This window comes from Taudactylus pleione, unplaced genomic scaffold (assembly GCF_031769625.1).
Source record: "Taudactylus pleione unplaced genomic scaffold, aTauple2 ptg000520l, whole genome shotgun sequence".
In the NCBI taxonomy this organism is placed as follows: domain Eukaryota; kingdom Metazoa; phylum Chordata; class Amphibia; order Anura; family Myobatrachidae; genus Taudactylus; species Taudactylus pleione.
In genome coordinates, this window is record NW_028284922.1 from 6,234,253 (window position 1) to 6,257,135 (window position 22,883).

The 22,883-nt window shown below is 44.2% G+C and overlaps 1 protein-coding gene across 3 annotated transcripts in view; it reads right to left on the reverse strand.

Moving 5' to 3' along the window:
- Nucleotides 1-22,883, reverse strand: part of SLIT2 (slit guidance ligand 2) — a 336,221-nt gene that overhangs the window by 306,097 nt on the left and 7,241 nt on the right. For all 3 annotated transcript variants that reach the window (XM_088450628.1, XM_088450627.1, XM_088450629.1), the window contains exon 4: nucleotides 11,478-11,549. In XM_088450628.1, coding sequence (XP_088306754.1) covers nucleotides 11,478-11,549 — 72 coding nt within the window. The remainder of the gene's footprint in view (nucleotides 1-11,477; nucleotides 11,550-22,883) is intronic.

The window sequence follows — 22,883 nt, forward strand, 5'->3', positions numbered from 1 at the left end:
ATTGTATTTATTGTTATTGAACGGAGCAACAAGTTTTTATTTTATTCTGTTCATGCACATTTGAAACATGATGTTGCTAAATGAAAATTATTCAACTTCTACAAATAACGCCTGATGCTTGAAAAAACAAACAAAAACAAAACAAACACTCCACTCCAGAGCACTGCTGCTGCCATTTGATAGGCAGGTTGTGATAAAGAATGGGTATTTCAGAAGACAATGGGAAATATTGCGATTAAGGTGGTGATATAAGGGTTAGTCAGCAGTGGAAGATTTTACCCCCCAGTAAAATCCGCCACCTCAGTGAGCCAGTTGCAGTCCGTGACTGCATTATTAGCCCTGTGACTGGCAGTGGCTTCCCGCCAATCACACACAGAACAGGCAGTGATTTCTCCCCATGGGACTGCCAGTCCAGGCTGCGATTAACAGAGAGCAAGCTTCCAGTGGGAACCACTACCTGCCTTTCAGGCAGCCAATGCAGTTCCTAGAAGCCGTTGTTTTGTGCACATGCAGTCCCGCCGCAGTTTGCGCCAGTCCAGACGCCTGCCAGATCCATTGTGCAGACGCCATAACCTGGCCGGCCCGGGACGGTCACCTCCTTTCTGGACTAGTGCAGTGCAATGCAAACAGCACAAGGACATCCTGGAAATCTGGGGTTTAAGCCACAAACAGGAGATCTAGGAGTTAAATGCCCTACATAATGAATGTAATATATATATATATATAATATATATATATATATATATATATATATATACACACTGCAGCTATCCACCAGTACAAACCGAATTATACTAAATACGGTGACCGAGAACATTTTTGGCCGTTTGAAACGAATCCATCTGCACAAGACTAACAGTAAAAGGCAAACCTCCGGTATGCAAGCTTACAGTGACAAGTACATCTAGCAGCCGGTGAGCATCCAATACTGCTAGAAGTACAAGAATGTGCAGATTACGTAGTGTCCTCCTGTTACAATATTCTGATGTCTCTTTTAAAATGTTAGAAGCACTCGCTTCTACCCAGACTTATGTCACCATGTTATACTCAACGCCAACACTTGTACAGCCTGACATTGTCATTACATCGCTCGGTTTGCAATATTATATATATATATATATATATATATATATATATATATATATATATATACACACACACACACATTTTTTTATTTACTTATTTAAGTACATTGTTAAAAAAAAAAGGGTTATGCAATCATTTAAATAAAAGAGAGCCATCTTTGCAATTAGGTATAAAATAAATACCTCCAATTAGTTGCAACTGGGGTAGAAAAAAAAAAAAAAAGACCACTGTCTCATTTAAACTGGAAACATTTTGTTTCTCCTTTACGTACGCCCCCATCTGTCATCAAGTGCTTGTAATTTTATTACACTGTCCTGTAGTTTATGCAGAGTTGGTATTATTTTACAGAGTTCTGTTAATGGACTGGATAAATGGAAACACTATTTAAACTGGTCTCCAGATCCAACAAACACAGCTGCAACTGTACTTCTATTTCTAAGCAAGCTTCTTGACCTGACCATGCGGCGCTCTGTAAGCCTGTCCAAAGAGAAACCGGAGCAGGCAGCAAAGGGAAAGTATAGTAGGCCGCTGGCGGCAATCAACCATGGCTAATCATAATTCATATACACTGAACCCTCTTTTACTTTCATATTGCTTTTAGGCTACAAAACAAGCAGGCAGCCCCTTTCACCTGGCATCTCATTTACAACTAGAGGTCAAATAATGATTAGTATGCACAGAAGCCGGGGGGGGGGGGGGGGGTGGGAGTGGGCTGCACTCAAAATCCATTAGACCAAGCCACGTTTATAAAGGCAGCCCAGCATGGTCTCCATTCTCTCTCTCCAGCACAAGAGGCGAGTGCTTCTTTACTTTCTTTGGAGTTCTAGCAAACACGGTTTCATTGCTGGTTATTAGTAAAATTGTGCCGTTGTCCAGCCTGTTATCATTCAAAGGACGATTAAAGCATTGCGTTATAATAAACTGAAAATGTGCATCCCAGATTGTGTTTATCTTACTTCCAACAGAGAGCAAGCAAAGGACCTCATCTCCTAAAGATTGTTGTAATATTTGAATTTATAAGCGATGATTAAATAGGGTTGGAGGTGCTAAACAGGCAGACAGTGACTGCCTGCCTGTATGGCAGACTTGTTCTGCAAAGCTGCACAGTGTGGGCTGGTGGATTCATGAGCAGGGGTGGAGCCAGAAAGGTCACAGCAGTCTGTTGTGAGCTTTTTGTCCCTTATGAGATCCCACCATGGGATCTATTCAGTATGCCTTGGAGAGAGATCAGGTGGTGAGAGATCAGCTCCTCTCTGTCACTTTGCAGCATACTTGCCTACCCTCCCGATTCGGCCAGGAGCCTCCCTGAAAAATCGTGTGCCGCTCCCAGCACCCCGGAAAATGCAAACAAGCCTCCCGACCCCCGACGACCCATCCGGTCCCCCCCGCGGTTACGGGATTTGCGCTGAATCACGTCATCGTGGCACCGCCCCTTGCTACACAATACCGTTAATCCCGGCATTGTGAAGAGGGGGTGGGGCCACAATGATGTGATCGCTCTGACACGCCCATGCTCCGCCCCCAATAATGCATCATGATGCGTCACGCCCCCTTTTACCGCTACACGCCCACTCCCTGCCGTGGAAGCCCGACAGGGAGCTAAAAGTGTTCAAGTATGCTTTACAGGATGTGTTTGAAAAGTAACAGGAGCTGACTGGTTGATACTTTATTTCTTTCCACTTTATCTCTCTCCAAGGTTTAGTGAATAGACCCCCATGTGATATGAGTTGCAGCAATCTGTACTGGAGAGGGAAATTAATGATTTTCTATTTCACAAGGCAGCAGTTAGGGATGGCCATTGCCCATCAATAGTTAACAAAAATCGATGGTTAAACACAGATATTGAGGAAAGCCCTGCAATGGTTTTTGTTGTTCTTCTCCCTGGCGCCGGGACACAGCATAGCTCCACCCCTGATTTGACACGCGAAGCCTCAACTCCCAACTCTGATTGGTCCTCTGCCCAGTGAGTAAGAATGCAGGGATGACCATCAGTGGGCGAAACCAGCAATGGTTCCCCGTCGATTGTTTCATACCTTTGAGGTCATCCAAAAATGGTTAGGCTAACTCATCGTTGGCCAACCTTAGCTGCAGTGGGATGTGATGTTTACAGTAAACAATAATTTTACCGTGTCATTTCTTATTCATAACTGGAAATGTCAATTTTGGGATTAAGCAATCCATTCAGTAAAACTTCTCAATAGTCCATATTTATTAAGATTATCTGATTTATATGGGTGTGGCCTCATGAAAATGTGGGCATTATTTGGTGTTTGTGCATTATGTGAGGGATTTTTTTGTGTCCCGATTTTGCTTTGTAAGTTTGTATAACATTTAGCTTGAATATTGGCACCAGTCACAAAATGGCTGCCTCCACCCAGAGTATCTGCCACTCAGAGTAAGTGGCAGATGCCCTTTAAGCTGGCATTTATCAGTGCAGCATCCCAACTAAGATTGCTCTGTTCTCTATTAGGAAGCCTCATAGTTTATATTGTGTATCATACTCTCAAAATATAATTTGAGGGAGATCCCCAAGAAATGGTCATATTTTGTTCCCCGAAGGCCTCAGGCTATATGTCACTGGATGTGTGCATGCATGAGTGATCACATCCAGTAGTATTGGCATACAAGGTGCCACCTATATTTTATGGTCACAATTAGTTGACAATCACTAGGTGAAACCACTTTTTTTATAACCTGTCTTTGAAGTGGGAGATTTAGGTGGGTGGGGAGGGCACATGGCACCACAAATAACGTGTGTGTCTCCTCCGTTACACTTTTCTGCAATTTCCGGCATTAAAGCTTACCTCCCCCACTTCACCTGTGCAATGCAGGAGAGTTGCTGACTTTCCTGGCAGCTTGAGACACCCCCAAGTTAGTGAGTCTCCGGGAATTCTGGAAGAGTGGGCAAGTATACTTTAACCCCTTCAACTCTGGAGGTGGTGTATATCTCTATCACCAGACATATTTCTAATGTTACGCTGTGTCAATTCAATTCAGCATAATTGCTGCAATGTGCCGTTCCAGAATGGAATATTGGAGCCAGCAACCTGGCAAGTTATTTCTCGCACTCCACAAAGGTGATGTTAAAGGTACCGTATATGGCGTATACAGTATATGTGCATTGCAGCAATGTTCAGCAGCACACAGTGATAAACTGAAGTGCGCCTTAGTTTAATGCAGTTTTAAGCAATTAGAGAATTGAAAATTGAGTATCAAGGTCTACTAGCCAGTTGTGCTACGTGTTAGCTGTAGACTGCATTGGGTGATCTTTTATTCTTGGTTGAAATTGAAGCTCATTCTCGACTCATTACAGCGATTACACAGCACTGCACTTCAGAGGGATCAATCAATGTCAGCGAGAGTCCACCTAGTGATATAAAGCTGGATCTGGAGAACACGGACTCCTGTGATTGTTACCATTTTCCTCTTAATAGATGTTTTGTGTGGCATGTTACACAGCATCGATTCCACTGTGGATCTTTAAAAGCCTGGATGTGCTTTTAGTAGATATTTGTTTTATGGTCTGATCAGCAATAAGCCTTGGGCAGGAGAAATCTAACACCACAGCTCCCACAGTTTCCTTTCTTCATTTACTAGGCTCACTTCAGATGTATTAGCTTGTGCGCAATTAAAAAAGCATTTTGAAATGCAATATTGAGGGGTTAGCAGCACCTGAAATCCGCACGTTGACAGCCCATTATTACGGGTGCACATCAGAGTCTGTGGTAGAGGCTATACTCTCTCTGATAAGCAGACTGTCAAAGGATAGACTATATTTTCCAGTGATGCAATCTAACGGAAACACCCTGCCCATCTTAAGGTGCGTATCCACTACGCGACTTTACTGAGCGATTGCACGATTACAACATCGTAATCGTGCAATTGCTCAGTAATCAGACGCAAATCGGGCATTTAAATGTCAAAAACGACCAGCGATGCGCGTGCCCGCTGGTCGTTATTGACATTTATCATCGCCCGTACATGCTGATCAACCTGACGATCATGTCAGGTTGAGTATGTACGGGGATGATGGATGTACCTACACCGAACGACTGAACGTTCAGTGTAGGCACATCACAGACTGTGAAACGACAGCATGATTACAATGTCCTAATCGTGCTCGTTTCTCCGTCTATTAGTGGATACGCACCTTTACGCTACAGTTTGTCTGAATGTGACAGCATGTCCCGCAGATGTAAGTGGGTTTACTCATTCATTACTACAGCAATATCACTGGACAAATTAGAAATGTCCAGTATACCTGTGGTAACATCATTGTTGTATGTTACTTAACCTTTATCCAATATTTTCATTTGTCCTGGGTGAGAATGCAGATAAGGATCAGGATAACGACATCTATTATGAGCTCACCACTGAGATAGGACTGCACTCATCTGCTGGGACATTTCATTTGCAAAGAGGTTTGTGTGTGATAATAGCTGGTAACAGCATTTCCTAGGAAAATGCACGTCACTGACCTCAGCTATTCATGGCCGCATATACACACAGCAATATCGCAGATGACATCCACAAAATATTATCTTTTATTTATAAAATGCCAACATATTACGCAGCGCTGTACACTGCCGGGCTCATGACACACAAATTATACATTGACAGGAAACAGAAGGTACCGTATGAATAGCCCAGCTCAAACACTTGATACATAAAAGGGAAACAGCCTGATATCTGGCACGGAATATAATTGGATAATTTTCAGGAATGCATAAATATCCAGATGACCAGAAGGAGCCTGTGTGTGCAATCAAGTGCTAATCACGCTAACAGCTTCCCATAAGATACGTCACCAGAACCCTACAGCTGGAATTGTCCAAGATGGCTACCCAACCCAGACTGCACACAGATCTCATCACTGCATGACCAGATCATCCTGTTTGCAGCTAGTTTAACATGTACTGCCATCAATACCAGACTACACAAGCAGGGGAAGAACTATAGCATTGTCAGGGCAGCGAAGGCTTCAGGGAACTGAACTTGCTGCACACAAACACTTTCATACAATATGGCTTAAGGATGGATACAACGTAAGAGTTCCAGCATGCAGGGACAGCATGGTAGATGTGTGCTATTTAGGGATGAGCGGGTTTGGTTCCCTGAGAACCGAACCCACCCGAACTTCGGGGATCCGGGGCGATCCGAGCCCAAGCTCGGATCTCCCTGTCTGCCCCGGATCCCTCTCCCGAGGCAAAACCTCGAGATCTGCTGTCGGATCTCGAGGTTTTGCCTCGAGCGGCCATTTTAAAAAAAATGCCTTTGCCTTTAATGGGCAAAGTGCTGATTGGCTGACAGAGCCGTCTGTCACGGCTCTCAGCCAATCAGCATTATGGTGCTCATTTGCATGTAGCACGGACTCGTGAGATCCGTGCTACATGCATCTGTGTGATTGACAGTGACACAGAGCACAGATGGGTCAGTGAGACCCGTCTGTGCTGCTGTGTATTTCAATGACACAGATGCACGCACGGACCAGGAGATCCGTGCTACTTGCATCTGTGTCATTGACACAGAGCACTAACGGGTCCGTGAGACCCGTCTGTGCTGCTGTGGTAAAAAAAAAAAAAAAAAACCTGTGTAAAAAGAGAAAAAAATGGCGTGCGCCCCCCCAAAAAAAGAGCAACCAGCCCCGGGCATTAGTGACCCAGTGCTGGGTGTGCTTAAATACAGGGGACAAACGACATAGGGGTCCCCTGTACTTAAACACAACCGGCACTGGGCTAGTCAGAACCAGAGCTGGTTGCCAAAATACGGGGGACAAACGACGTAGGGGTCCCCCGTATTCTGCGCAACCAACTCTGGGCTCTGATCCGGTCCTGGTTCTGGAAATACAGGGGAAAAAAATGAGTAGGGTTCCCCTGTATGTTCCAGAACCAGCACTGGACTTTTTCTAGCGGGGGGCTGATGCCACAGCCAGGGGAGCCCTTTCACCGGGCCCCCCAGCCGCAGCATCAGCCCTGACCGCTAGTCAGCCCAGGCCGGGGATCCCTGGAGAGCTGGGGACCCCCCCAATAAAGGGGTCACCCTCTCCAGGGCTCCCCAGGCCCATGCTGATAGCCCGGGGCTATCCCCGCCACCCCTGGTGGCGGTGGGTGGCGGGTTGATTGTGTGGTGTGGTGTAAATAAAGAATATCAAACATTGTCTTTACAAGTAGAACTGCAAGTCCCAGCAAGCCTGCCCCGCATGCTGGTACTTGGAGAACCACAAGTACCAGCATGCAGGGCATTAAGGGCCCACTAGTACCTGTAGTTCACCTGTAAAAAAATGTTTAAAAAAAACACAGGACACACACACCGTGACAGTATAAGTTTATTAAACATACATACACACACACACACACACACATGTACACATACTCACCTATGTAACCCTGTAGCATCGGTCCACTTGTCCGGTAAAGTATCCATAGGGGACCTGTGAAAAAAAACATACTCACCATCTCCTATGCGAGGTTCTGTCCTCTTCGTTCCAAAGTAGGCATCCCCGGACTTGGCAAAAAAAAAAAAAACGAAAACGCGATCCACGAACTTAGTACCGTTCTATAGAACGGTACTTCCCGAATGAGAGCTTAGCGGCGGGGTATCACCATGGAAACCCCGCTGCTAAGCGTTCATTGGCTGAGAGAGGCCATCTCCCGTCTCTCTCAGCCAATGAACGGCTCCCTCCATTGTAGTCAATGCTGGGAGCCGCAAGGTTATTAAAGTTTACCCTGCGGTTCCCACCATTGACTACAATGGAGGGAGCCGTTCATTGGCTGAGAGACGGGAGATGACCTCTCTCAGCCAATGAACGCTTAGCAGCGGGGTTTCCATGGTGATACCCCGCCGCTAAGCTCTCATTCGGGAAGTACCGTTCTATAGAACGGTACTAAGTTCGTGGATCGCGTTTTCGTTTTTTTTTTTGCCAAGTCCGGGGATGCCTACTTTGGAACGAAGAGGACAGAACCTCGCATAGGAGATGGTGAGTATGTTTTTTTTCACAGGTCCCCTAGGGATACTTTACCGGACAAGTGGACCGATGCTACAGGTTACATAGGTGAGTATGTGTACGTGTGTGTGTGTATGTATGTTTAATAAACTTATACTGTCACGGTGTGTGTGTCCTGTGTTTTTTTAAACATTTTTTTTACAGGTGAACTACAGGTACTAGTGGGCCCTTAATGCCCTGCATGCTGGTACTTGTGGTTCTCCAAGTACCAGCATGCGGGGCAGGCTAGCTGGGACTTGCAGTTCTACTTGTAAAGACAATGTTTGATATTCTTTATTTACACCACACCACACAATCAACCCGCCACCCACCGCCACCAGGGGTGGCGGGGATAGCCCCGGGCTATCAGCCTGGGCCTGGGGTGCCCTGGAGAGGGTGACCCCTTTATTGGGGGGGTCCCCAGCTCTCCAGGGATCCCCGGCCTGGGCTGACTAGCGGTCAGGGTTGATGCTGCGGCTGGGGGGCCCGGTGAAAGGGCTCCCCTGGCTGTGGCATCAGCCCCCCGCTAGAAAAAGTCCAGTGCTGGTTCTGGAACATACAGGGGAACCCTACTCATTTTTTGTCCCCTATATTTCCAGAACCAGGACCGGATCAGAGCCCAGAGCTGGTTGCGCAGAATACAGGGGACCCCTACGTCGTTTGTCCCCCGTATTTTGGCAACCAGCGCTGGTTCTGACTAGCCCGGTGCTGGTTGTGCTTAAGTACAGGGGACCCCTACGTCGTTTGTCCCCTGTATTTAAGCACACCCAGCACTGGGTTACTAATGCCCGGGGCTGGTTGCTCTTTTTTGGGGGGGTGCACGCCATTTTTTTCTTTTTTTACACAGGTTTTTTTTTTTTTTTTTACCACAGCAGCACAGACGGGTCTCACGGACCTGTCATTGCTCTGTGCCAATCACACAGATGCATGTAGCACGGATCTCCCGGGTTCGTGCTACATGCAAATGGGCACCATAACGCTGATTGGCTACCTGTCTGCCACTGCAGTGCCACTCCTAGATGGGCCACGTGTTTGTGCCGCCCCCTTGTGTCGCTTAGCATAGTCATCCAGCTTCCTCGGTACAACCTTGTGGCCTAAAAACAATATTGTGAGGTGTGAGGTGTTCAGAATAGAGTGGAAATGAGTGGAAATTAATGTTATTGGGGTTATTAATAGCGTAGGAACAAAAAAAGGCCCATTTATGTGATTTTAGCGTTTTTTTTTATTTTTTAAGAAAAAATCCAGATCCAAAACACAAAACCCAGAACCCAAAACACGGAAGGGTGGTTTTGGCAAAACCAATCCAGATCCAAAACACGAAGAAAGATCCAGATCCAAAACCAAAACACAAAACACGAAAAGTGTCCGGTGCACACCCCTAGTGCTATTGGATAATATTTTTAAAATAAAGTGACAACACTTTGGGGGGGGGGGGGAAATACTTAAATCCAGTGACTGTCCCTGTCAGTTCACAGCTATGATGTGATGATGTGACTAATGACTAAAATAAAAGCAAAAATATAATGCAGTCACTGGATACCATAGCACCAATCATCAGAGAGCTGGGTGGTGTTTCTCAGTAAATACAGTGAGAACATTACATGACTGAGAACTGTTGGCATGGTGTAATGCGGTGGTTCTCAATAGTTTCACCCCCAGGTACCCGGTCAGCCCATATGCATTATTTGTACACCTAGCATTTACAAAGCAGCATTGTAATGAATAGAATTGCTATTAGATCAAATGTTTATGTGCTGGTATATATAAAGATCAATATATGTGCTATAAACAGGATTTAAAATAAAAAAAAGACAAGAATAGAATTGCACATACATACATACATATATATATACACATACATACATATATATATATATATATATATATATATATATATATATATACATATATACATTACACACACACTTCTCACACATTACAATTCATGGAAACTGCAAAATTGACAACTATAGCCCACATATGCTTTCATTTACATTTTCTTATCAGTATCCTGCTGTGATTTATGGGGCTTACCACACTGCTTTTCCTTATGTGTCTAATTATCACTTGGGTGTCTCTCCCCGCAATTACAGAAAATGGTTCAAGTACCCCGGAATGTCACAACAAGTACCCCACGTGAGAAAATGGAATAATAGACAATCACAACTTAATTAATTTCCCCACAGCAAAACACCGTCATCACATACAATGCATTACATGATGTAACTGTGATTGTCCCAATGCACGCTACTGCAATGGGTTGGATATGTACTTACGACATACTGAACATTAAGCAGCAATTTCAAATGTTTTTCCCCATTATGTAACATAACATTTCCAACAAACTTTTCCTAAATAAAAAGTTGCCCTGTGGCCCCACAAACCTTAATCTGGCCCTGATGTGAAAGGCAAAATTAATTTACTTGCAGAGGCGCAATTCAATTAGCTATGGGTCTGGTAACATCACGTGTTGTATCTCAGAAGGCTGACTCTGTTCACAGCCTACCGCAACTGACCGAAAAATGGTCAATGCTCAGCTCACATGTAATTCAATCCGGCCCTCATTGTTTTATTACAAATTACAGTGATTATATACTGATAAACTATCTCTCGGTCACCTAGGATTTTGTTTTTAATGTGATCGTTTGTTTCACACTCACACGTTGTTCTTTATTTTAACATCATATTAGTTTTATATTCTGCAAGAAAGTACAGAGGTCATCAATATTCTTAAAATAATTGATTTAGGGGAATTATGCCTATATTTCTTTTCTAATATGTATATTTTATATATATATATATATATATATATATTATATATATATATATATATATATATATATATACACACACAGGTTGGTTCAATGGTGCTTCTCCTGTTTCTACAGAATAAGATTAAATTTCCCTATAGATTGTAAGCTTGCGAGCAGGGCCTTCCTACCTATATATCTGTTTGTTATTACCCAGTTTTGTTCTGTTAATGTTCCAATTGTAAAGCGCAACGGAATATGCTGCGCTATATAAAAAACTGTTAATAAATAAAAATTAAATTCCCAGTATGTTTATTCTATGGTATCGAGGAATTAGGTTTTACTCTGTTAATATTGTGGAGGTTTGATCTCTGTGAGGCTACTTTCTCTTGCATATTTGTCATTAGATAAAAAAAAAAATTAAATTGTAATGAGAGGCTGAATATGGCTTCAATTCTCGTAGAACATTCTGACAGTTTGCTGAGCAACATAACAAAATGTAACAGTTACTTCAAGAGAAAAACAAACCATATCAACATCATAACACTATGAAACAAATATAGTATTCCCCAACAAGTAACACAGAGGGGAACACACCGTGGAATGGTTGAATTGTTTCCCAGTACAAAAATCAGTAGTTGTATTACTGGGGTACTTACAGTCTGTAGAGTTTGGGAGTTCCTAGAAAAAGCAATTCGGGAAAAACCTGAAGATTATTTCGATTCAGACGCCTAAAAGAAAACAAGAAAATTAAAAAGATTAAAAACAAATAATATAAATCCTTGTTTACAAAAATAAAAAATTTATAACGTGTGTTATACTACTTATTTAAAGCACACACGTTTCACACTGTGCCAGCCATTTTGTGGATACAGCAATATTCATAAAGATGCAGTCAATGAGGCCTATTTAATTACATAGTCACTCTATATTTGCACACCATAGAAGTGCATCAGCCATGAAGAGGGTGCCGTAATGGGCATATGTTAGCAGCTGTACATCGTGACGATGTACGGTGGTACATCACCCTTAATTGAACTGACTCCTATAAATTCACTAACAACCAGCAACATCAATGCGCCAAAAATTTATGCATCTTCACTGCAAGTCAGTAATGATACAGTTTAATAAGATCTGTAGTCCTCAACAGTTTAAGAGGCCATCTTAACACTATAATTTTTTTTTTTATTAATATATAAATGAAAAATGAGTAAAACGCTCACCAATATACAGATTTATATTATTGTAATAAGTTATTTTATGCACTAATTATAAAATTGTATTAATCAGTACCTGTTTATTGTAAAGTTTTACCAATACAAGTAGAAGCAAAAAATTGCAATTACAAAAAGATTGTCCTGTTCCAGCTACTCATTGATTGATGTATTTTACAAGGAACATCATATTTTAACATCAAGGAATAACCCGAGAACAAGTTACTGTGTATATTAAAATTAACCTTAGATATTGGACAAAAATTATAATTAACTAAACTAGGTACGAGAGAGACATATGCAAAAATTTCACAAAAAAAACCAAAAACTTAAAAACTTGTCAAAAATGTGTCTGTTTTAGTGTAATCAACTAACCCCACTCCCATTACAAACAGCCATATTTATAAAACACTTGAGAGAGGTTCCTGGTTTATACCACATATATGAATTAATAGTCTGCTACCCTGGCTTAGAACAATGCATGCTTTAAAAAAATGTTAAGAATGTGTGGATGGAATTCTGCCTCCAGCTAAACAATGAGGCAAATTAAAGAACGGCGCAATAAAGGAAGCCAAAAGGTAAGAAGTAATATCACGTTGCCTGCGTGGAATACTAGGATAAAGTATTTCATCCCACTCCACTGTGGACTTTAAGGAGCATCCAGCGAACGCTGTCAAGGAAGGAATCGTACAAAAATAGACATGGGAAAAATAAACAGCATTTCTGGCTGGGAATTTGTGAAGAGGTCTGGAAAGAGTTTCTCACCATCATTTCACATTAATGTCCACAGGAGTCGTCTTACTAGTCTCCATGGCGTAATATGCTATACGCTGCACTCTGATGGATGCTAACATATCATTTAGTGAACGAAGCATGCCACCAGTATCTTGTAATACATAAATGGTATATCCAGGGTGGTGTAACGCTGTCAGGTGGGTCATCATTCAAACACTGTCTATTCTGCAGCACTCGCCAAAAAGAGGGTTGTGAAATGCCTTAATGGAGGAATTAATTCCTTAGCAGCATTTGTGGCTACATAGAGGGCATAAAAGAATTTGGGTTTCCGGATTCAGAAACTTACTCTCTATAAATATATTACAAGTGCAAGTATTGTTTTAGTTAAAACAGAAATAATGTTCTGCAATGACAATGCTCCACGTGCATGTACACACGGAATAGGATTGAAATGGTTCAAATCCCGACAGCGGTAGCCCGACAGGAGAAAATCCCGACAGCTGCAGGTAAGTCGCCTAACACTAAACTCCCAGGATGGTACCTAACCCTAAGTCCCCCACGGGGGTGCCTAAACCTAACCCCCCCTCCCCCGCACCCTAAACCTAACCCTCCCGCGGGATGCCTAACCCTAACCACACCACAGCGGCATCTAACCCTAACCCCCCCTTCCCCTAGCCTATCCCTCCACGTGGGGGGTGCCCGAGTCCCCCCGGATTTGCCTAAATCTACCCCCCCACCGCACGGCCAAGTGCTAGGGACGGCCGGACTCACCTCGATTGATCCGGCGTCTTTCGGCACTCCGCCGGCGGGATGAAGATAGGCGTCGGTATTTCGATTCCTATCTTCTGTCCCTTGCCGGTCTTCTGGTGACGGGATATGGACCGGCGGCATTTAGTCCGCCAGTCTATTAACTACATCCCTGTATACACATGTGGACAGCCTGTGCCCTATTAAAAGTCACCTCCGATTTCTATTACTTGGCCTACAGCTCTGCGTGACAATATGCCATGGCACCGAAAGGAGACAGGGCTTGCCGAGGAGTAACCACACCCACCAAGATGGAGCGAACAAAGCAAAGCAGCAGCACAGCGCTTCTTCAAAGGGCGCCCGACGGGCACCCAACTAACTTTTAGAGCCTTCCTGAGCTCTCGGTGGCCCTAATGATAAGGTCCCGCAACTTACAGTAGACAATGTATTACTCCATATATAAAAAGGTACTCTCCAACATTTTACGGAGATGTAGAGTTGAATTTGTGCCTGTTTGTGTATTGTGCAGTACCATGTATGGGTTTGCACTGCGCATTCTCTGCTCAGAAAATTAGCATAAGACACTATGGGGGAGAGTTCTCATGTAGGCAGCGCTCAGGAAGGACACCCAAATGCAGCCCATGCAGACCAGCATGTAAGAGTATAGGATGTGTATATTATGCACCTAGTATAGGGCAGATGGTGTGCACTTATACTAAACCAGGCTCATATGCTGCCGATGCATAGACACGTACAGCTCTGCTTCTTATTGTTAGTAGTTACTTATTTAGCGCCAGCATATTCTGCTACGGTTTAAATTTGGGAACATAATAGTAGTAAAACAGGACAAAGAGGTAGGAGGGCCCTGCCTGCAATCTATAGATATATGTGCGGAAATACGCTGGCCGTGCTAATTTCTTTTGACTAACATACGCACATTTCACGTACAATTCTGCATCGCCCCTAAATTCACATCCATGTTACATTAAATCATCTGAATATTATGGATTATGGCCCTCATTCAGAGGCGCTCGCAAAATGCGAGCGCTCGTTCTGAATGTGGGCGGCCGCTTGTATTTTGAAGTGCAGCCTCCTGGTCGCTAGCTAAGCTGTGGGTTACCACCCACAGCTTTAGCGACCGAACAGGTTGATGGTCGCGATGGTCAAGACCATCGCGACCATCGGGGCTTGCGACGAGACCCTAAGGTTGGGTCGTGGCAACCGCAAGCCCCAGGGAGCTTCCTGCTCTGATCGAGTAGGAAGCTCCCCACTGACATCACTGCTGATGTCAGTGCGGCCGCCCACAAAACGGCAGGCGTTCCTTAAGGAACGCCTCAGTGTGTGAAACCACCTCCCCGCCACGCCTACAAAACGGGGCGAGCTGTCGATCAACATCGACAGCCACCCGTTTTGTAGTGAGCTCCGGAGCAAGAGAATTTCTCTCTCGCTCCTGGGCTTGCGCACTCTCAGTGTGGCCGCTGCGCGTGCGCAGGGCCTAAACATCGACCCGCTTGCGAGCGCTCATCGCTTGCAAGAGGGTCTGAATGAGGTCCTATTTGCTTTATATGAATGCACTAAGCAGTCATTTTCTTGATATGGTTTCCAACACCTCAGAGAAACAGCTGAGGCTCACACTCTCGCAGATCATTTTATTAATTTCACATACATGCCCTAATGTGTGATAGACCGTTCCCGCAATGGCTTATTAGATTTCCGAAATGGTTTGTACAGGAACCGGTCCTAACACAAGCCTTTGTTCACTACATTTAATCATAATTTGCTAATATAAGAAGTTAACAGCGGCTTGACTTTAACTTGGTAATATCAGCGAAGTCCTTTCACCGTGCCCCTTGTTTAGCCAGCGCGTGAAGGGAACTATATTTGTAATGTATCTGTAGGTTGCCTTAGAAATGGTTCTGAATTCCAGGGTCCCAAGGAGATGAATTGGCTGTCAGATAACAATGTACCTCCATCAGATGGATTTGGCAGTTGTAAACAAAATGTATTCTTTGGACTTTTCCTCACAAATATGAAATATTTACTCTTGGACAACAGCTGGGAACGGCTATAAAAGAACTGTTCATATAGAACTTGGTCTCCATTCAAGAAACCAAAATCTTCTGTCCCCCTTTTCATGATTCTCAGACAGTGGCTTCTTAAAGAGATCTACGTGAGCCTCTGCACAAAGAGATTGGTGACCTTGTACTTTACAAGCTGGTGGAAAGTAGACTATAATAATAACCTAACTTTAAAAAAAATGTAGCATACTTTGTAAAAGAAAAAAAAATACCTCTTTTCAAGAAGAAAAAAAATTCTAACAAACAAAAACTAAAAAACTTTTTGTTTTCTTGCTGCGAGAAACAAAATAAAAATAAAAAGGCCATTGGCTGAGCAAAGTGACATATCTTAGTTGTATGTTATATATGTTCTACACGATGGAAGCAAGCATTTTATGGACTGAAGTGATATGCAACATAATCCGTGGGAACTACGGAGACCATCAAGGCATGCTGAGAGACACATACTGAGGGCAGTCACTTTGTGGGTTTAACAAATATCCAAACTTGGGCTATCAAGTCATTAAAAATGAGTGGGATTACCGAAGTACCAAGTACCTCAATGATGTCTCCAATTTCTAGAGAGCTGAAAATGCCATTGGTGCCTCAGTAAGGTTAGTAATTACTAGCGTTCAAAATGTTGGATTTTCATTGGTCCTTCAGTGAGGCCAGAGTTGATAGGATAATTGCTCATTGATCCCTTAGTGGAACCACTAATTTCTATAGAGTTGATAGAACGGTTGCTCATTGATCCCTGACATTGACCACTAATTTCTAGAGAGTTGATAGGACGGTTTCTCACTAATCCCTCAGTGAGGTGACTAATTTCTAGAGAACTAACAGGACATCTACACATTGGTCCCCCGGTGAGGTCACTAACTTCCTAATGAGTTGATAGGACAGTTTCTCATCAATCATCCTTGAGGTCACTGATTCCTAGTGAAATCTTATAGTATTGGTCCAGCCTCCAAAAAGTACCCACCTCTGGTGAAGGTGAATCTTTATTTAACGGTAAAATGTTCATAAAAGATGTGTTAAAGATTAGGTCAATGAAAACAGATACTGAATGAAGCAATAATCAAGTCATCAGTGAAGGACACACAGACTACTGAAACAGTTGGAAAGTCACAGGTTTCTCTGGAAAAAAAGACAGATGCCAGGGACACTCCGGTCAGTCTAGTAATAAAGTCACTTGTAAGGAAAGCATGCAAGTGGGATTAGCTGGCAGACACAGTCCAGGCCACTGCATCTGACTGACCTGCCTGTGTGTGTGAAACAGATGAGAAAGGGCTGGAAGCTAAAATCTGAACAGTACAATAACGAACAGCAGGAGATATGCAGCATAACAAGGAGGACAGTGCACTCTCAGACATTCTAATTTCCTGACGACATGCCTGCATGATGAACTGTAAAATATGAATAACTGTCAGGGAACGGACAATAAATATACATTATTTCAGCAAAGAATCAATGGTATACAGTGGAATAGAAGTCAAACAACTTATTATTATTATTTGTCATTTATTTATATAGCGCACATATATTCCACAGATAATATTTGGCCATTCACATCAGCCCCTGCCCCAGTGGAGCTTACAATCTATATTCCCTACCACATGCACACACACATACACACTAGGGTTCATTTATTGTAGAGAGCTATTTAACCTACCAGTATATTTTTGGAGTATGGGAGGAAACTGGAGTACCCAGAGGAAACTCACGCAAGCACAGAGAGAATATACAAACTCCACACAGTTAAGCATACCTCCCAACTTTTAAAAATGAGGTAGAAAGAAGTTTGCGCACCGTAGACGCATGCCCTAAAATAGGGGGTGTGGCCTTGCTGTAAAGGTGAGCAACGCCAGTTTTCGTCATGCTGGGGGCTTGCCCAGCGCTCCGGGAGCTGCTGGACAGCCCCCCAGCCTCTTCAAGAGCCGGCACTCTGTATATGGATGACGCGAACATGTTATGCAGAGCAGCGGTGTTACCGTGTCCTCCCCAACGTCCCCCCTCCCTCAGGACACTGCAGCCCGCGGATAGGACAGCGCCAGTAAAACAGGACTGTCACGCTGAAAACGGGAAAGTTGGGCGGTATGCAGTTAGGGCTGTAGTTGTAATTGAACCCACAACCTCAGTGCTGTGAGGCAGTAATGGTAACCATTACACCGTCCAGGGGCGTATCTATAATGGGTGCAGGGTTTGCGGTGCACATGGGCCCCTGGGTCTAGGAGGGCCCACACTGAACACCCTGCACCCATATTATATAAAACTTACCCCTCCGTGGTCCCATGTTGGGTCTCTCAGCGCTGCTCAAAGTGCAAAAAAATGTCCGCCACGCCATTTCCCCAGTGATCTGGGCATGCACAGCAGACTCTGGGCGCATTCTGGTGCCCAGATTCTACTGATTCTGCGGTGGCCGGCCAGCCACGTCAGTTGGCAGCCGGCCACCGGGGTGAGAGGAGGGGGCTCATGACAGGGGATGCACACGGGCCCCCTCTTCTCTAAAGACGCCTCTGACACCGTCTGTACATAACCAGAGACAACTGCAGAAATAATATAAGGACAGTCACAGGACTTTTGCTGTTCCTGCATTTCTCACAACCCAGCCCCATTAATCATTACACTCATCATAACCACCAACTGTGGCCTGCTTCATCTAATTATAAGCTGAATCTACGACCTTTGTTTCATACAGAGGTGGGTCTGACACCACAAGTCTCCTACACCAGTCTGACAGGAACCTAACATCACTACTCTGTGCTGTTGGGGACCCTGCTCCTTCCACTGTTTAAACCTCAGTATATGGCTTCCTCCTCACATCTTGACACTACCCCTGTTACATGCAGCCCTGTCCTCCCTAGTACAATGACACAAGTCACTGCCTCTCACATAATCAACGCACTTAACTCCCAACATATTCTGTGCAGCTGTGGATGAACTGAATGGCTATTCGTTATTCTATGTGCTCCCCCTGCAACACAGTATATACATAGATGAAAATAAAAAGATCATTTCCATCTTGAGATGGGTTATCCTATCCCCATCTGGATCAAAGCTCAACTAAAGAGCCAATTATGCTCCTCCTTGTTCTCAAGTTGTAAGGCAGAGTTCGATCACATACTGTAATTGGTAGCAATATATACAACGTGTAATACAGCTGTAATGCAGTCAGTTTTAATTTTTTATTTATAAACGTGTGATCACCAGGCATTGAAAATGATCTTACAATTAAATAGTTTAAAGGCAACATAATGCTAGATAGGACCCCAAAAAATATGCGACAGCGGGCAAAGTTGAAGTGTCAACAATATTCAGACCTGGACATTAACATAACCATAGGATTAATTTAAAGACAGCAAAATCAACTGCTGTTTTCCCGATTCCTGTTCAGTCCCGTCCATCTCACAGTAGAAAAAAAAACACATTGCTCTCCCACAAAAGATGCCACACGGAATATACCACATTGCTCCCCACAGAATATACCACACGGAATATACCACATTGCTCCCCACAGAATATACCACACAGAACATACCACATTGCTCCCCCACACAACATACCACATTGCTCCCCCACACAACATACCACATTGCTCCCCCACACAACATACCACATTGCTCCCCCACACAACATACCACATTGCTCCCCCACACAACATACCACATTGCTCCCCCACACAACATACCACATTGCTCCCCCACACATCATACCACATATGGTTTTCAGATGGGATGTTTATGCTACTGCAGAGTGTCAGCCCCCTCTCTTTTTTTTCTCACTCTCACTGTGAGAGAGACTGGATGCCTGCTGAGTGCTGCTGCTGCCGACCTGGCCAGCGGTGGCATGGAGTCTAACCCTCCCAATCCTTCCCAGAAATGGCACCCGCCGTGCCCGGGCTCCTCGGCATCGAGGCGTGGCTTAAAGTTGCTCTTCAGTGCGCCGAGCAGCCACGTCATCAATGTTCGGGGACGGACCGGGACAGTCAGCGGTGGGAGAGGCGAGCCGCGCAGCACTGCAGCCGCTGCACCAGAATGCCTACTGTAAGTGACAGGCTGACAGCTAGGGGCAAGGTAGAGCGCCTCGAGTAATTGCAGCCCACCCCTAGAATCGTCCCTGGCTGCGTTAAATCGGCGGCCAGGGGGGGTTTCTAGGTACTCGGAAACCCCCCTGCATACGCGCCTGCTGGGACTGTCAATCAGTGTGCTGCCAGCAATATAAAGTTCCAGGTGAGGGAGTTTCTGTCTATCATTACCCAATCCAAGCTGGAATGTCTAAAAGTGACACTGATAAATAGCCCTAGATCTGTTACCTGCAATAGCTCTGGGATGGTCAGGGTAATTTTCACAGTTTCCCTCCAGTGCGGCCTGGCTAGAGCATGAACAATTTCCCTGGACAACTAGAGGAAACATGCTCACTATGGGCGAGATGTATCAAACCTTTGAGAGAAAGTGGAGAATTTGCCCATAGCAACAGGTAAGATTCTACAAAATGACAGTTAGAAGCTGTTTGGTGACTATGGGTAACTTCCCCATTTTATCTCTCTCGATGACTTGATTCATCCCCCATCCTTATGAACCCCCTTAGTCAATGTGTAGTATACCCAACATTCCTTATCCACAACCTCCTTTTCCTGTGTTTTACTAAGGCTACAGGGGACTGGAAAAGACCAATTAGCAAAGAAGAAAATAAAATGAACATAAAATTATTTTATGCTGCCCCTTCAACAGCACTGCCCTATTCATATGACTACGTTGCCTGAATGGTGAATGCAACATCAAAGAACACCACAACTAAATAGCAATCCATAGTTACACCCTGGCCCCCACAGATCCTCCTATACAACAGGGAATACTAACGTGTACTAATTTGCAAAAGCAACAACCTTGCTGCAAAAAGATGCACGCACCAGTGTAAGACCCATCACAATGGCTATAGCACGATTCCATCACCGCACATTCCAAGAGTCCCGTGACACATGTGGGCAGGACATACATAAGAAGTGAATTCAGGGTGGCAGATGGATCAGACACAAGGACATTATTGACCCATGAGCTCATACGATTTCAAGACATTCTAGGGGCAGATTCATAAAGCAATGAAGAACTGTGTTTATGCTCATCAACCTACTAAAAACACACAGTAAGAAAGAATACATGTAATTGATAAGACACCAGAAACACATCTATACCTACAGCAAGAGCAATGAATAAACATATGGGTTCTCAATTGCAAACAGATTGACAAAGACACTTACTTACTAAAGCTGGCACGGCAAACTTCGCCTCAAGCTTAAAAATACCCCTATAGAAGACCGTGTATTTTGAAAACAAAAGGCTTAAGGAATTCGGTCAGGGATAACACCTGACCGCACAGAACGCTGTGGAAGGGAACATAAACTAAAAACAAGTACTTTTTTTGTATGTCACCATCCGTGTACATACAATATTTACTGTACAACTAATTCATGGACAGATTGGGAATTAGCTTTAGCTGATGCCTCACTACACATCCCGATATCAGTAATGTGTGGATTGTATGAAGCACACTCTTCAGTGAGGAGCAAACACTATAAAGGACATTTATAAGCCTCAAAACCGTCAAACTGTAGCACCAATTGTATTTTGTGATGTCATGTGCCTATCTTAATGCAACTACACCCAGTTTAACGGGAAAGTGCACGAGTCTGCAGACCATCTGGATTTTTCGCCACCAACCCATATGAGGAGTTTGGTGGAAAGAATGGCTGCTGTAGGGGACAGGATTATTTCAATAAAAGCTATTGATAGGGATGTTTCCTGCCTTGTAGGAGGATGTATAGCACAGCATTTTCCATCCCTGGCAAAAGCACTTCAATTCTCCACCACCTTTCAGGTGCTGGAGTTTGTGAAAGATCTCTTATATAACATTATTTGATGGTGTACTGCTGGGGGACAGTGGCAGTCACTTATCATTATTATTATTTTCATCACTAAATATTTTAGGAGGAAAGCAACCATTTAATTTAACAATGGGAGTGGGGACAGGGGGCTTAAAATGGTTGGTTGGACTTGCTGTGTAATTTTTACTCCTTTCAACCTGCGTACTTTTCAGAGTAAAACTAGGGGGTGAGTTTTTAGAAGTGGAGATTTTGCCCATAACAACTAATCAGATTCTAGCTATTATCTGATTGGTTGCTATGGGCAACATCTCCACTTCTAAAAACTCTCACTTTAATAAATAATACCCCTAGGTGTAGAGTCATTTTTCAGGAAGTGACTCCAAAGACTGCGAAGTGAGCGGGCACCTCGAAATGCACTTGAAAGCCAACTAGGTAATTATTGCGTATTGTGAAGGGTCCATTATATCTGTATGGGATCTTTAAAGGGGATGTAGTCAGATTAGATGTAGCCGGGATGCCGGCCGTCGGAATCCCGACAGTGGAAGCCCGACCCAGGACTTAAGATAGGCATCGAAATCCTGACGTCTATCTTTAGCCCCACGCCAAAATCCCTGCAGCCAGCATCCCGAACGATGGTAAATGGGGACAGTTTAGGTAATAGCCGCGGGTGGGGGGGGATAGCCGCTGCTGGGGTTAGGTTTAGGCACCCCTGGGGGGACTTAGGGTTAGGCACCCCCCTGCGAGGGTTAGGCTACGGGGGGAGGGGAATTAGGGATAGGCACAACCGGGGAGGGGGGGTTAAGGTTAGCCACCGCCCCAGGAGGGTTAGGTTTGGGGTGCAGCAAGGGGGAAGGGGTTAGACATCACCGGGAGAAGGTTAGGGTTAGGCACTACAGGGGGAGGTTAAGGTTAGGCACCACTATGGGAGGGTTAGGGGGGGGGGGGAGAGGGCTAGGGATGTTATACTAACCACCCATGTCAGGATTTTTAGTTATCGGGATGCCGCTGTCGGTATTTGAACCGCCGGCTATTCAGCTTCTGGTATTTCATACCGATTCCCTTTAAAGTGCTATACTTTATGAGGCCTGTAGAGTTTCCATTATAGTACCCCTCCAGCATTACGGTGTACAGTGTGAAGACAGAGAACCGTACATGGAGAATCTAAATGGAAACATTACTAGGAAGAGGCATGGACTTTTCCATACAGTACATGTCAATTCAAAGATAAAGGTAATTGAAAATGCTAAAATGTCTGGTTTTCAGTATATACACAACATGCCGCATTACTTGCTCAACAGCCAATTTACTGTAAACTTTGTTCCGCTATGTCAGGGATGGGGAAACTCAGGCCCAGGGGCCATATAAGGCCCTCGGAATCATTTAGTCTGGCCCTCTGAGCTTTTTTCTGCTAGCCTCATCTGGCTAGCAGTG